Genomic DNA, 16,489 nt, shown 5'->3' with positions numbered 1-16,489 from the left:
GTAAATTAGACCTTTCACATGTTATCACTGTTGCTTGACAACAATAAACCTGAAAATTAATTATTCTAAAAGCATATTTGTTGTTGTTAGATGGCCTTTTAAACTTTATTTGCAAGTTGTGACTGCTTATTTAGATCCAAGTGCAAGATGGTCCTTAGTGAAACTGATACAGAAAAATTGTACCTATGGGTACAAATTTCATACCAATTTTCACATTTATATGCTATAAGCATATCATAGAGTTGCACATTTGTTCCACATGTGATATAGCTGTATAAACAGCTGATCCAAGGAGATAAAAACCCCCTGAAATTCACAAAGTACAGTCATGTTCATATCCCTTTCTCTACAGTTTTTCTCTGACTCACAAGCAATCAATAAATTTTTGTGACTCTGTTAGAAAATGCTACCCCAGATGTCTCAATACATTATTTCAAAAGAAAGTACTATAGCTTTTAAATATATATATTTTGTTGTTTCAAAATAAAAATCTCCAGTGTTTGTTATTTCTACTTACTTTGTTCTTGTAAAACTGACAGTTCTCTTTACATCAATATCTTTGGGATTTTCATTGCAAGGACAGATCATATGGTCAATACACAGGCAGTAATCTTTTTCTTCCTATTACCAAGGCACAAACAATGCTAAAGCATACCTTCTCTCCTTTGGAACCTGGATCTCCTTTCAGTCCAGGCAAGCCAGGTGGACCCTAAATAAATCAAGGGAAGTAATGTTAAAATAAGTTTTAACATACTGCACAGATCACGTTTTCTTGAAATATTATTAAAGGCAGTGCAAAACAAAGTGCATTTATGTGCTTTGTAACAGTTATGTACTTATTTAATCAGAGTACATAGGTTGATGGTAGTGATTGATGGAATGTGATTTATAGCCCAAAATAAAGTTGAAATGTATGTTTAAAAAGGGAAATTGATGCTACTGTGGTATTTAAATTTCTTTATAACTAGAAATCTATAAAGGGTTGTATGATTAGAAATCTGTGAAGCTGAGGGCCAACTAAATTCTTGATTTGTGAAATCTTCAGATGTTTATAAGAATGGCAGTACTGGTTTTGAGTAATTTGTACAGAGTGGGGTGAAAAATTCAGGCCAAGCAGTGCATATGCAAGAGACATTAATTTCTCAGGGGCTATTAATCTCACCCTGAACATGTATACATTAGGTGTAGAGCTGCTAGACTAAGTCAGTCTCTCCTCACTGCAAGTCTCCTGGTGGCAGTGGACATCTGTGAAATTCTGATATGGATGGCAGTTATAAGTGACCTTTTCAACCTGGCACGGTCTCAGCAGTGCCATAACACTTCATGTACAAAATGTTATTCACTGCGTATGCTTTCCATCTCCACTTCAGGATATCACCAGATGCAAAAGCCTAGGCAAATACATAATTCATGAAAGAAATGTGAAATTTTTAAGCTTTTGGAATACAGAATCAGACTTTTCACCTGCAGTGTGTTGTGCTCTACTGCAAATCAGCTTTCATATTCTTCTCCTGATAGCAATCTGCTGCAGAGGATGAGAGGGGAAGGAGGGAGACCTAACCTCAGCATCTTTTACATATAAACTTTACTTTCTTAAAATCCAAAATTAAGTTGCAGCAATGTATTGGAAAAAAGTTCTTGTTGAGCTGACAGGAAGTCTGTGCATTTGGGAGTATATAGTTCATTAATATACTCAGCTTCAGATTTGAATTGAATATTTAAGCTCTCAAATATTGGAAGAGAGATCTTTTGATGATGTATTTGGAGGCTTCTAGTGACTGACGTGGGAAAAGGATGCTTGTTATTGCTGAATAATTGTCCATTGGCTTTTAGATTTCAGCACAGAATTGTGAGGAGATCAGTTTTCAGTTCCCTGACTTGTACCCCATGCATTTTATCTGTAAGCTAACCACAAAATTTAAAAAGTGTGGTGGTGGTCCCATCATAAACTCTTTAGAGAGAAGATGCACAAGGAATCCTTTTCCTTTCAGCTTCTCATATTGTTCCCAATATGAGAATGTATAAACAATATGTTATCTGTGAGACTTCAGACAAAATTAGAATGTTAAAACAAAGGGCAACAAAGAGATGTAATGTAAAGCTTCATCGTTGCATTATTTGCTCATTATTGTTTTCTAAAGGACAGAGAAAAATGAAATTAAATGTAGGTGCCATTGTAATATCATCTATAATTATATATACAGAAGTTATCAATGCATATATCTATGTACCAGATCACTGTTCATTGGAAAAAATCTTTATGGTATGGGGGGCATAAAAATATATGTTCTGAAACTCTCTGCTTATAGGTTAAGAGGTTGCATGTTTTGAACGTTTTCGGAAATGTAAGTAGCTATTCAAATACTTTCACCCATAGAAGTTACTCAGTCAATGAAAGAAAAGGCAATTGCTCACGTTCACGCGTGCACATGAAAGTGAAAGACAGTTTTATGGTAAAAGTCTTGATTTATGCAGCATTTCAGTTTAAATTCCACTCTTTTTTTTGGTGTTCGCTTTTTATATACTGTAGAAGTCTGATATGAAAATTTTGTAGCTGATGTTCAGATCCTGAGTTCTCACTGGAGAGGCAGGAATGCTCTTGGAAAGATTTTGACTTCAGGTGTGTAGCTTAAGTGTAAAACCTTTCAGTATTAAGGCTACCTAAGGACCTGTATCCTCTAAGTCCACATAGGAGAAGGAACAGGATTTCCTTCCCATTTCCTACTCACGGCTTTCCTTTTCCCCATTAAGAGCCACACCATTTTTGTAGTAGAGGATAGGCCCTTATTGCCCTCTTCTCCTAAAGTAATCCAATATATTCTGGCTGAAATAACAGAGCAGATTTTATTTATTATGTGGTAACATTTGTATATTTTTTTCCATCAAACTCTTAACAGTCCATATTTTGTTTCAAAGCTTTTTATTCCCAATTTGAGACTCAGCTTTGATTACAGAGGTGAACTCTACCTCAGTGACTTTGGAGAGTGAGGGATATGAGATCTTTTCACTAAATTGAAGTACCTTTGCTTGACATGTGAAGAATTAACCTGCTGGCCATGCAGTTCAGACTTTAATTTCTTCTTTGGTAGAAGTTTCTTTTTGGCCCTACTTCTGATTTATATTTTTCTTTCTGCAAGGAACAGATATGATCTAAACTTTTGCCCTATGAACAACAATTTCCTAAAACTAGCAGTCATTAAAATGAATGGATGTACAAAATTTACCACTGCTTTGCTGATGAGGGGACAGAAGTAAATTTTTTTATTTTAAGCTTCTTTAATTTTATTTTGATTTTTAATTCTACTCAGAATTTGGGTTCACAGTGTCTTATTCCACTTTCTACCTGGTCTGACTCAGCAGCATTCAGCGCAGTTGCTTACTGAAGTAGAGCAATAAAATTTGAAGGCAGTTGTGTATCATATTTTACCAGCACAGAATAGTAGCAACTTTGTGCTAAGAACTGACTTTTCATTTTCCTGTAAATGCACAGGCACATTAATGATAGGTTTTATTAGTATAGTGCTTTTTCTGTTCTGGCCCTGAAAGGAAGGGAACTCACCAGAGGTCCAGGAGGGCCATCCTGACCTGGTGCTCCAGGTAGGCCTTGTTCTCCCTAGAGAAAACAAAAAGTTTGCTTTACCGGAGTATATAGAAGAAATGAGGTATTTAAAATATTATTATATGTTCCCATTACTTACCACAGGGCCAGGAATGCCCCGGAGACCCTCTGGGCCAGGTTTCCCAGCAGGTCCCTGTGGACCAACTGGACCAGTTTTACCAGGAGCCCCTTCTGCACCAGGTTCACCCTAGAAAAAACATAATGGGTCAGAGAGGGAGAGGCAGCTTGGCACTGCAGGGATAGACAAGATGCAAAGTGAGAGCAGAGCTTCCTTGCTCTGTTTGTTAAAAGCCAAACCAGTGTTCTGCACAGGACAATTCCCTGTAATTCCTTCATATAAAGATGTGGTGCCAGCAAAGCACGTTCATCTTGCCTTTTAAAGGGGTGAGCTACATTGGGCCTGCACAGGGGAGACTCCACTCCATTGTGTATTGCTACTAATTCTGGGTCTTCATTTGGATTTCACAGTTTAGCTATTATTACTTTGATAAGTTGTGCACTCACTGCGTGATAAGCAATTTACTTTTAATTTATAAATAGTTTATATTTCCATGCTTCTAAAAAAAATCTTCAGTGATTACCTTTGCACCTTTTTCACCTTGTCTGCCTTCAGCACCAGTTGCTCCAGGAGGTCCCTGTAAAATATGGACACTGAGCTCATAATCTTAGCTTATTCAAATATAACCAGTGAAAAAATCTGGAAGTGTAATTTCCATTATATTAATAAGCTTACAAAATAACATTAAGTTTCTTTCTTGACATTTTATTCATAGGATAAAAAATACCAATCTGTCCTAGCAGCTCTTTTTCCCTGGTAAAATTTCCTGGGTTTTTAGAATATCTGAAAGAATATGCATTGCCTAACACATCTGACATGATGAGGTTCAAACCAAAGAAATAGCTTGGAAAAAAATTAAAACAGGATATAAATGGAAGTGAACAATACAAATTTATACATACAATAAGTTTTAAACTTGCTTTGCATTGACTTCTACCTATTTGCTGTAGTTTATCCACTGATTCCAAAAGGGCCTGTCATTCTGTAGTGCACAGAATGACAAGTACTTCTTTATTCTCTAAATCAGGGATGGGCTCAGTAAGCAGCCTAACTACATTTGGACAGCCAAAAATCCACTAAATATGAAAGTGAAAAATAAAAAGACCTTTTTCTCCTCCAAAACATCAAGGGCTGATTTTTAGGTCAGGTAATTAATATTCATAGCTTCAGTCATGAACAGAAGCAGTGTCTAGGATCTAATGTACTCTTCTGAAAATGGTTCTCTTATATATACTTAGTTTAGAAAAGATGCACTCAAGATAATGGACCAACTGTTCTCCTACAAGGTTAATTTTTAGCCTGGGAAATGTCTTCATTACAAGTAGCTATTTCTATAAATCCTAAGACTCATCTGTTCATTAATGCAACAAGCAGTTTGTTATGTAGAAATTAAAAAAAAAGTTTTAAGGACCAACAAGAAGAAAAATTCAATCACTTCCATTTATTTACTGCTTTTTACTTTGTAACAACATACAGAAAACCAATGTAGGGCCCCTAAAAGTAAAGCACCAGAACATTCTTAATTTCACAGATAAAACCTGTACTTCCAGTCAAGCATCTACCTGTATCCTTTGTGAGCTCAGGGATTGAGACCAGCATTTGACCTAATAGCAAGTTTTTATACTAGAGTTGAATCTAGCCCAACTTTTTATAGCCTGGTATATCACTGTTCACTACTACTGTCACATACCTCGAGCAACTCCACCAATTTTAATTCCTGGAAATTTATATTCATTTTACAACTATGTACATAGAAGTATATTAAGATCATTCATTTGCTTCAGAAATTAAGCTTTCTCCAGGGTGGAACTGAACATCTGCAGCACTGTGTGAACCTTTTGGCCAACAGAGATAGTCCAGGCTTTACATCAAAGGTAGTACAACATGAACTGGATTACCCACAGTGGACTTTGACCATTTGTTGTGGGTATCAACAGGTTTTTCTCTTTGGGTATTTTCAAGAGCTGTGTGTGGTAAATGACTTAGTTTCATCTCTTCAAAATACATAGAAGCTAAAAAGCCTTGGGCAGTGTGGTGCAAATGTTGACTCTTTAAAACAGGAAGAATAATTTAAATCACTGCTGTTCCAATAATAAATAATAAATAATAGTGTCTGATGCATATGCCCCTTTGTGTATGTTGTAATTCGTTTGGTGGATTGCAGTTTGCTATGATAACTAAAAAAATCAAGAGATACCCTAAATTAACTCAGAAACATTTTAGAAAAATTACTTTGTTTTCTTACATGATATAATTTACATGCCCATTCACTGCTTGAAAATTCCTTGCACAGAAGTTCCTGTATGGATTATAATCTACCCTGCCTAAGAGCCTGGAAAGGGTTGAGTGTGGTAGTTTGTATTTGAGAAATATGGTCTCTGCATAATCTAGAAATGCAGCTGCAGCATGAATTAATTATCAGGGCTAAAACCAGTGTGATATCTAAATTACAAATAGAAAAAATGATGAGTGCTAAACAAAGGAGGGTGTTCTTTGTCAAACAGTGCCAACGCTGCTCCAAGTGTGAAGCTGCTGAAGGAACTGCTCTTCTAACAGGCTGGGATTGCTGGCCTGGCACGGATGGGGCTTCCACAAGACAGAGAGAGACACTGATAATTATTATTTATTTTACCTTCCTACACTGGAGTTGTTGGAGTGTCTGGTAAATTTTAACTGACAGAAAAGATTTCAATAACAGTAATTTTACATTAATGCATGACTGCCCACCCTCATCACCCCAGCTACCATGGTTATTTTCAGGATCACTGCACTGTAATTTTGGACATATTGCCTGATACATTTTATGCAGAACCAAGAAGACAAAAACAGTCATGCAGAAACAAACTTGTTTGCAATTTTTGTTATGTGAACCTATTAAACATTTTTGTCTGCTCTTCCATATTTCATTAAAATAATTTAAATTGTTGTTTATAGCTGTCTGTCATTTGACTTAAACTATGATTTCCAACATAGAAAACCATTACATTTCCTCAGCCTGTTGAGATAAGAACCTGGCATATTGTTAGGTGTTCTGTGCATTTGCAATCAAGAGAGAAAATTAGCTTAATTTTTGAGTGTTGAGTGCACCCTGCTGAGGCAGCATGATGCTTTAGCCAAAATGGAAAAAATTCTCCTTCACAGAAACACTTTATTTTTTCTTAAGTTATTCAACATTGTACATAAAGGCAATGAACCAAATAAACTTTTCTTCTTGAAATTTAGAGACTGGCTTTGCTGCATTATTGACATCTCTTCTTTTAATGAAAGCAGACAGTATGCCCTCCAGTTAAGAACAAAAATATATCTTAGTCTTTCACTTTAAATTCTGATATTTTTAGATTGATATATGGAGCTTTATGTTATGTGACCTAAACATTTAATTGTCTCTAATAAAGAAAGCAGCCAAACAGCAGATGACACAACTCAGGAGCCTAGCACACTGAAAGGCTGAGAGGAACATAAGCCCTTGTTGATTTTTATTGATTGCATATGTTAAGGATGAATGTTGTCTGATGGGGTCTTTTCCTCGTGCTGTTTTTAACATTTGTCAGCTAGAAATCAATGAATTCAAACTAGAGATGTTATCCAGTACTGTATGGCAAAACAAGAAGTCCCAAAAGTAAGAGCAAGGAATTAAGTTTCAGAAAATAATAGTAACAACATAACTGTAGAGTGGTTCAGTCTTTAGATCTACAGTTCTAGATAAGCAGGCACAATTACTACAATTACTTGCAGCTTAATTACACAGGTGTATAAACCCTTCTGAGCATGCATTTATCTGGTACATGCACAGGTCACTTACAAAGTCAGAATCTGTAAAATATTAAATATTATTTAATGAAAGGTTTTTAAAAAATCATTTGGAAAGATTTTATCAATGACTATGTCACAAAGTTTGCCCTTTGTAGATTATATTTTTGACCTATAAATATATTCCTATTTAAATCATCTGAATATAGGACTTTGTTTTGAGGATGCACTTGTCTCTCCCTTACAAAAGTATTAGAAGTTTTTCTGAAAAGCAGTGGTGGAAACAGTTTTGGAAGAGCAAGTGTTACATCTGAAAAGTAATATGTTCATTAAGGTACCAATTTTGGGGATGTTCTAATGATCTATCCACTTTTGTTTCATCCATAGATTTAATCTTTTAATCTGGTTTAGAACTAAGTGGTCAGTAGCATGCCAGTCCATTTTAATTCTTCAAAGAAGGAATCTGGAACAGGCCTATTGTTCTGATGTGAACTTCCTAGGTAGCATTTCTTAAAAGTAACTCACCATACTGCTTGTCCATGACAGCCTCACTCAGTATGCAAGGTACTGATTGTCAAAGCTTTTAGGGCACCACAGTAAAACAGTTTTGGTATTTGCTTAACACACTAACTGCTAGTAATCCTATTACTGTTATCCCTCAATAATTAGGCAAAATAGTTTATTCTTGGCCTTCACTTGATAGTTGAATGTCACTGTAAGTATGTATCTGTAGCTGAAATCTCTTAGATACAATGGAGAAACTATTTATGTCCATGTCTTTCACTAGAATTTGATTCCCAGAAAACTCTTTGTAACTGGCAATACCAAACAGAGATTGCTCAAAACTAGTAATAACCACAATTTCAGAAGACCAGGCAGTAAAACTGAGTTCAGGTCAGTTCCAAAATAGAATGGAAGAGGGTAATAAAGCTGAGTAACAAAATAAATAAAGAGACTCTACAGTTGAGGATTTCAAGAGACTTTGAAACAATAAGCTGGCAGAACTCAGAATTAATACTTTTTATTTAAAGACAGAAAAACAAAATGGTGTGGAATGTTGCTTTCTAGTAGTATAGCCAGAGCTGTACCTCCAAAGACAGCAATATTACTACTGAAATGGTTTGTCCTTCTTAGTCCAAATGAAAGGACAAGTGTAGGACTTTTTGTTGACATTAATTCTACCATAAAATTGATGAAAACTAATGAAAAGTGTTTCTCCTGTTCATTTTTTCCAGCAAAGTATGAAGCTTTCAGTCTTTTCACTATTCCATTCTAGTGTAATATCAATATAATACAGATTCTCTATAAGCTTGCAACATTCTGGTACTCAAGTAATGTAGAATCTGATTCTACACAATGTTTTCTTCAGAATTCAGGAATGGGATTACTTGGCAATATTTAGCCATACATTTTCCCTGAATTGGAAATGTGTCAAATGACAGATAACATGGAATTTGTGTTTCTAAAGTGTTTTTTTATCTAGGTACAATCAGATAGAATATAGCCCATCTGTTAGGAATGAGGTACTGCCTTTCTATATAATAAAGTAGGAAGTTCTAATTTGATGTCAAACAAACATACTAAGTGCTAATATTCAGTCAAGCCATATTTCAGTTCTAGTGATAAGGTTGCTAATGCTGCCATAATCATCTACAGTATTATAAATATTCTGCAAGTTGGTGGAGCAAATAGATTATTGTATAAAATAGATAAAACTAATTAGGAATGTCAGTTCACTCAAGCCCATTAAATGGAGCCATTTAACATATTTTGTTAAATAACTCTCAGCTTACATTTAATGATGCCACTTCTCCTGGTTTTTAAAGTAAAAACTGCTCTAATTGCTCTCTGAAGCAGACCTAAAGGTTGATGCATCTACTACAGTTCTGTAAGTGTAACATTATTTACTGGTTTTGATTAGCTATATTTGTAAAGCCTGCGAAGCTTCAAAGACTTTAGAAATAATGGAATAGCTTCATAAGTTATAGAAATGTCTGCTTGCTAATTTTGTGTGCAGAGAGGATGACACAGTTTTGCCAAAAAGCTGCATTGAAATTATTTTATTTCAGAGGCTAAAGACACCAACACAGACACTTTCTTCCTGCTCTCTGATAGCAGTCATGTGCCTAAAGATGAAGTCTTTTATTACTGCCATAATCACTCACTTCTGTTATTAGACTAATTCAGCAGACCCTGAATTCACTTGGGTGAAAAGAGCCTTTATAGGTAAGAAATACATTCTACCCTGTGTATTTTGGTTCCCATGTGCCATGTGAACTATGTTAAAGAGTCTTCTCTGCTGTTTCTATTTTTTCATTTCTCCCGTTATGTTACTTAAAAGAAACATCAAACATTATATATGTGTCGCAATATAGAGAACAAGTAGGTGGAATCCTCTGAATATGTCTCAGAACAAGACATGAACAAGAGAACATGAGATATTACTTACTCTTTTTCCTGGTGGACCAGGTGGGCCAGCTTCACCTGAAGGACCTGGTGGACCCTGCCAAAGAAAATTATAAGCTCAGTGGTAATAAAGGATGAAGTTCTTATCTTTATGAAATGCAGCAGACATCTGCCATATGTCAGCCCCTTTTAGTGGGCAGAAAATAAGTACCATAAACACACACACACACAGAAGTATTAAACAAACCCTTACTTAGGGTGGTCTTTTGACATTTTTAACATCTTTTGTTACTGTACAAAATGCAATCATTATTTTTTTCTCTTCCTGTTTGCAACGAAATGTTGCAGACCAGAAAGTGGCTGCACAGAACTAACACACGGTCTGAGCCAAGTGCCAAGCTCCACTAACAAGTTTCTTGCTTTCTGAGGTGCTGAAAGTGTTACTTTTGCTAAAATTTTTCACTAACATCTGTGAGTTAGACATGGGTGGCTTTCTCTTGAAAAATGTTACTGTAAAGTAAGACATACAGATACTACCTGAAGTTTGCAGGTAACCCCCAGCTCATAACCCCCAGTCATCCAACCATATATTCAATGCACTAGCATTTTTTATTTTCAAACTGTACTGCATGGAATAATTGTCTGATAATCAGAACTTTCGGAGGCAGAGAGAGACTTTCCAAAATGGAAACCCTATCTCTTTGCAATAAAAAAAACCAAACAACTAATGATATTTTATATGGGAATCTACAGAAATAGAAGAGCTTTGAGGCTTAATATGGGTATTGCTAGATACTGCTTAAGATCTTTGCTTAATTTCATCACGTCAGCTAATGAAGATTATTTGGCTGCAGCATTCCTTTCTTATACTCAGAGTTGCTCTATTTTTAGTGTTCTTCAGTAGCTCCAGCACAAATTCTTAACACATCATTTATTCCTACTTCAAAAAGAAATTGAGCTCTTGCTCAGCTGTGTTACTATAACATGGGCAGTTCTATCTCTACAAGGAAATAGTTATTTTTCAGTATAACAGAAGAAGCATCCACTTTGAAAATGTTTTCAAGAGTGTGAATCTATAGAAACCACTGATTTGGCAAAAGATACTTTCTTAGTGTCGGAGAGAATATGCAGGTGACATAAAATGACAGAAACAACTCACAGGTTGACCAGGATCACCATCTTCACCCTTCTCTCCACCAACACCATCCTGACCCTACAGGATTCATAGAAAAATAAGCAAAATTAAAAATTCAGCTAATTTAAGTAACTTAGTTTCATATATGAATATAAGAGCACTATTTCTCTACAGAGCATTTTCCCGAGGACGCTAGTTTTCAAAACTTTTTAAAGATTTCTAAATGTTTTTAAGTCTTAAGAAATATGTGAACAGAGAAGCAGTGGATTTTACAGTCCAGAAGTCATCTCCAGACAAGAAAGAGTCAGGATCAACTAGAATTTAATGCAAACCAAGACTAGGACCTAAAACTGTTTTTAAGGTATACTTACAGCTGGACCAGGTTCCCCAGGGGGACCAGGATCTCCAGGAAAACCAACTGGGCCCTAGATAAATCAAGAAAAAAAACAAGGGAAGTGTCATCCGTTAACAACCAGGTAGCACTCATCAAAATATTTTATGAAACATAATGATTTTAGTGCAATTGTAGAAAATTATATACAGTTCTGTATGTAGCACAACTTCAGTAAAGCTTCACAGTGTGTTGTGTTAAAATTATTAAGCTCACTTACTGGGTTACCCTTAGGCCCATCATCACCTGGAGGTCCTTTAGCACCTGGTGGTCCAGCTGCTCCGGGTGGACCAGCTTCACCTTTTTCTCCTCTTTCACCTTTTGGACCCTGTAGAAAACATGAACACAAAAAATGTCATCAGGAAATTGAATGGTTAAAAAAAAAAGGATCACAATGGCAAAACTGTTTTTCAGAGGAGGGCAATGTTACTCCTCCATAAACACTGGCATGTGAATAGGAAAATAGAACCTCAGCCTCAGACTGGAAAACCTGTAAATCTCAGGTCATGTGCCAACTTCTGCACCCAGTTTGGATCAATGAACTGTTTTCAGAGAGAAAAACATGCAAGCTTAAGTTAATACTTTTGGAAATAAAAATAAGTACTCTTTTAGGAGGATTTCAGCTTCATCCTCTAGCTGTGTCTATTATTATATGGAAACAAATTGCATTTAAAGGTGTAAGTTCTTCACTGAAAATTCAGAGAAATCATACACAAATACACAAGTAATCTGATTAAATGCTTTCTAAAGTAAGCTCTACCAGATACCTTAGTTCACCATAGTAAAGGCTAATGATAATAAAAATAAAAGTACTCACAGATGTTCCGGATTCTCCAGGAGGTCCAGGATTACCAGCTTCTCCAGGTTCACCCTGTGTGTGAGGATAAATTTATAAGTCACTAGGGAAAATATTTCTATGAATTTATTTCTGTTATTGCATATTCTTCTCGTGCTTATTCACATAAACGGCTTACAAGAACTGGTTTTTATTGGGTCTACCTAAAGGGGTTGAGTAATGTATATGGCTTTGCAGAACTGGAGTCTAAAATTTGAGATAATATATCAAATTACTATTTTTGTGAACCAGGGAGACTAACCTGCCCTTTGGGCTTTAGAAGATCTTCTCCTTTATTATCCCATACACTGCAAATTTCCTGTTTGTCGTCTTTCTTTCTAGTCACAGAAAAGCCAAATAAGTGTATTGACTGTGTATTTTTGTTCTTTAGAATAATTTTGTTTTCTAGAAGATAAATTTTGCCTGGAAGCAAGTTTCTACAAATAACAGAATACTAAATGGAAATGAATGTAAATGGAGTGAAGTGATTATTGCTATAGGTACTGTTAGAATAAAAAAATTGTATAAAGAAAACCATAAGGATAAAACAATACCATAGCAGTTAGTAAAACTTTATCCACAGGCTACAGAGGTATACACTGTGTATTTACCAGCTATGGAAATTATTCAGTAAAGCAGATGGCTTTGAGGATGACACCATAGGAAGAAAATTTGTTCAAGTCAAAGATTATGTCCTATAAGTGAACATTTAAGATAATTCAATCTGTTTCTGAGCTCATATACAGTATAAGCTCAAAGACTGCCTTTGCAATTGTTCGTTTTAAAGTTTAGTTATGACTGATTATTTTCTAGTTCAGTGGCCTGATAAATAAACTTTTTTTAGAAAACTATTCCTACAGTAGAATATTTAGTTATTAGCATCACAGAGACACAAATCTGTGAAAGGATAACAGAATATGCTTTGTGATTGTCATGGAGTACTGAGGTAAGAACTGTATACTCTTATTCCAAAGGATTTCTCAATCTAACTTCTAATGGGGGGATTTTCCCCCTCATATATATTCTTTTTTCAAATCAAATGAACTTTGCCAATAATTAAGCCTATGGACAAGAGTAGTTTACTGCTGAAAATGTATTTTACCCAATCTGCTCTACTGACCTCACAGATTTGGAATAAATTTGTGTATCCCTCATAGCCCATGTGACCTACACGCCCCTCTTCATTCTATGACAATTCAATTAATACATCATGCATGGCTGTCATTTCTGTGTGGGCAGTATAAAGCTACAAATCATAAAATACAAATTTTAAACAAATGGTGTAGATACTGAACTTTTTTTCAGAGAAGCTAATAGCAGCACAATGACCTCACAATTCCGGTCCCTCACAATGGGACCGGAATTTGGCCCAATGTAAATATTACATTAGATTAGTGGAAAAAGATTTGAGTACCCAACTGAATTCCAGACTAGGTTAATTAACAGACAACCAAAATTTTAGGAGCAATATTAAAATGCCCTTTAGAAAGGACACTTTTAAAGGGTGAATGTGCCTTTAGAAACTGTGGTATGTTTTATTAGATGAACTTGAATTTGTAGTAATGTTAAAAATTAATGATCCCTTTTAGTAGTTAATATTCATTTGCTTCTATGATACAGCATTCATTATTAAAAAAAAAATAACCCTAGTGGATACTTCAGGGCAATAAGCATTAATTATGTTTTCTAGGAAAATCCATAATCTTCATTTCCTTATCCTCTGCACGGGGTCTACTGAATCTGCAGCATCATTAGTGTTGGGGTTTGTCCATGCCTCCTATCAATTGTATGAGATTTATGCAGCAATGCAGAATGAAGCCTGGAGTTAACAAAACTATCGATGTTATTCAAATTAATAGACATACTATATATAACAGAGTCCACTATATAGATCCTTTTAACAGCTGTTCCCACTGCAGGACTCACTAAAGGAGTAACATAAGAGCACTAGTTGTGCCAAGCCTTTCCTGACAAGCACTTGTGCCAGAGTAATCCCCTTGTAAGCTGCTCAAAGAGTGAGCTCTTTTTCTGCCTTTCTGCCAAATGATACTGTAATTTATGATGATCCACATTTGATTTATAATACAATTCTTACCCTTCCCATTGACAAACACATCTTCATTTTATGATTATCATGCAACAATGGGATTTTTCCAACATATTGACCTAACCTTGGGGGCACCAGGGGATCTTGGGGTGCCTGCTGTAGCACACATGTGGAAATGGGCAGGTGCAGGCAGCTCTGTGAACTTTGTGCATAGTAACTCCCCAAAAAGCAGCAGTGTGGAAGGCAGTGAAATTGGAAGGGCTAGAAAATGTCAAGATGTTCCCCTTAAAGGGCATCTGTGAAAGATGAGACCAGTTAAAGTTTCATCTCACATTAATATTCCTACATCATTGCTCTACAAAAAAATGCGACTCTTCCTTGTATGCAGTCCTTGTTTTATCTGACAGTGATTTTTATATTTCAAGTATTAGGTACTATGAAATTTTGTATTTGGTTTAGACAGCTGTTAAGGGAGTAAAAGAGTGTTTTGAGAGAGAAGATTGTAGCTGGTATATATTTACAGAGAGCATACTTACAGCTACTAAAAACAGTGCAATCTATAGCTATTGTTGACCCTTGTCTTTCTTTTTATTTTTGGTAACAATGGTATTAATTCAGAATCTGATACACATTCTCCATGGAAAACATTTCATGTTCTTTTGGGAAATACATTTTATTATCTAATAATAGATGTATTTCAGCTCTGGAAATATTTTTTTTCTTTTGTTACCAGGTCAGATCTTTTAGAAGTTAGTGTGGTCTTTCTCAGGCAAAGCCTTCCTCTGACAGAATTTCAACGAGCAAAGACAGACATCCTGAACTACAAAGCATCATGTCATTTCACAGACATGTTTAATTCTGAAAACCTCCTTGGATTAAGCAAGCAGAATGGTTTCTATCAAGCTAGGTAAAGTAGTTTAAAAGTTTTTAGTTTTCCTTATGACCAGTTCTAGAGAACTGTCCATACAAAGCACAGAGATAGTGGGATGGAAGGCTGCCACCTTTTGGTTAAATTCTGGGGCATGGTGATTTATTTTCTGAGAGGCAATTTTGCAACTGACTGGGTTGTGAAAAGGATTCAGTTACAGTTTTGCTCCTTTTTGCCATTCTCACAGAACAGGAAAAAAAAGAAAGAGAAAAACTGTGATTCTAGAAGACAATCCCTTTTCCCATAGGTATGTGTATGTGACTGTGTTACATATAAAATGGCTATGTGGAGAACTAAGTTTAATTGAGAGAGAAATTCTAAAGCTGTGCTGTGTTTTTTGGGAGGGCTCATATTTACAAGCATTTATAAGTTGGAGAGATGGAGAAGGATGAGAAAAAATCACAGCCAGCAAGTCATGTAAAGTTATTAAAAGCAATTTGTTATTAAAAGTAATTTGTTATTAAAGGTAATTTGTTAGGACAGATATTCAGGTAGCATAAACTGTCATAGATCCATCTTGATTAAGTACCTTAGCAATGTCTGCACATATGTGTGTGAAAAACTATGCACACATAAAGAGGTCTGTGAAAACTTATAAGGCACGTTTTTAAACTTAGAGCCGGAATACTCAATTGATTTTGTCCTCTCACTTCCATCTGTAGCATAAATCAATGATTAAGCATGTAAACTATTGATTTCACTTGTTTACTGTATTGGACTCCTTATTAGTGTATTACTTTAAAAAGTATTTTAGAATAATATAATAGGAAGGAATAGTGATTTTCTAACATAAGACTTTTTTGTACAGGCAACCAGATCTGAACTCTGAGAGGCTCCAGAAAAATGCTTAGGTTCTGCAGACATTCAGTTTGTATTGCTCTATAACTCTGACAGTTTACAACATGCTGTGGAAGAGAGAAAGGGTGGAAGAATGGCACAGTATTCAGTGCAGTTATCACAAATTAATCTAAATTAGAGAGGCAAATTTATTTATTAGGTTTTGTGGAAGAGAAGTGTGAGGTTAACGTTACTTGTTCTGTTTCCCCTCTTCTGTACATTCTTATGTTACGTAAAACGTCTACAGCACAGTTTTGAGAAGTCATGAGCAACTCCCTGGGTATTTAGAATATCTGCCTGTTAGGCCTTTGACATCAAATTAAAGATGTGTTGGTACATTTTGGTTTTATGCTTTTTCTTAATTAAAAGCACAACAAAGAGAATATTCTTTGTGTGGAAGATGGTTCTAGTTGAGTGTAAGTCTCAAGACCTCTGGACCGCTCCGTGGAGGTTCCAGGCATTAATAATGCAAGGCTACATGCA

General features: G+C 35.6%; 1 protein-coding gene and 1 long non-coding RNA gene across 7 annotated transcripts in view; one reads left to right on the top strand and one right to left on the bottom strand.

The window, feature by feature from the left end:
- LOC108503342 overlaps positions 1-15,010 on the top strand; it is a 174,130-nt gene extending 159,120 nt beyond the window's left edge. Inside the window, exon 8 of the long non-coding RNA XR_001876806.1 lies at positions 14,975-15,010. This is a non-coding gene — a long non-coding RNA (uncharacterized LOC108503342). The remainder of the gene's footprint in view (positions 1-14,974) is intronic.
- The window catches only part of COL11A1 (collagen type XI alpha 1 chain), a 135,545-nt gene that overhangs the window by 9,423 nt on the left and 109,633 nt on the right, over positions 1-16,489 (bottom strand). For 5 of the 6 annotated variants that reach the window (XM_017827245.1, XM_017827246.1, XM_017827248.1 and 2 more), the window contains 9 exons: positions 12,177-12,230; positions 11,580-11,687; positions 11,340-11,393; positions 10,993-11,046; positions 9,877-9,930; positions 4,201-4,254; positions 3,699-3,806; positions 3,560-3,613; positions 656-709 (listed from right to left, as the gene is read on the bottom strand). In XM_017827245.1, coding sequence (XP_017682734.1) covers positions 656-709; positions 3,560-3,613; positions 3,699-3,806; positions 4,201-4,254; positions 9,877-9,930; positions 10,993-11,046; positions 11,340-11,393; positions 11,580-11,687; positions 12,177-12,230 — 594 coding nt within the window. Of the gene's footprint in view, positions 1-655; positions 710-3,021; positions 3,131-3,559; positions 3,614-3,698; positions 3,807-4,200; positions 4,255-9,876; positions 9,931-10,992; positions 11,047-11,339; positions 11,394-11,579; positions 11,688-12,176; positions 12,231-16,489 lie in introns of all 6 variants that reach the window. The other variant, XR_001876803.1, reaches the window with a different exon arrangement.

This window comes from Lepidothrix coronata, unplaced genomic scaffold (genome assembly GCF_001604755.1).
Source record: "Lepidothrix coronata isolate B3197 unplaced genomic scaffold, Lepidothrix_coronata-1.0 Scaffold136, whole genome shotgun sequence".
Classification (NCBI taxonomy): domain Eukaryota; kingdom Metazoa; phylum Chordata; class Aves; order Passeriformes; family Pipridae; genus Lepidothrix; species Lepidothrix coronata.
The sequence above is the reverse complement of the archived record's forward strand: the minus strand, read 5'-3'. Positions and strand labels throughout refer to the sequence as shown.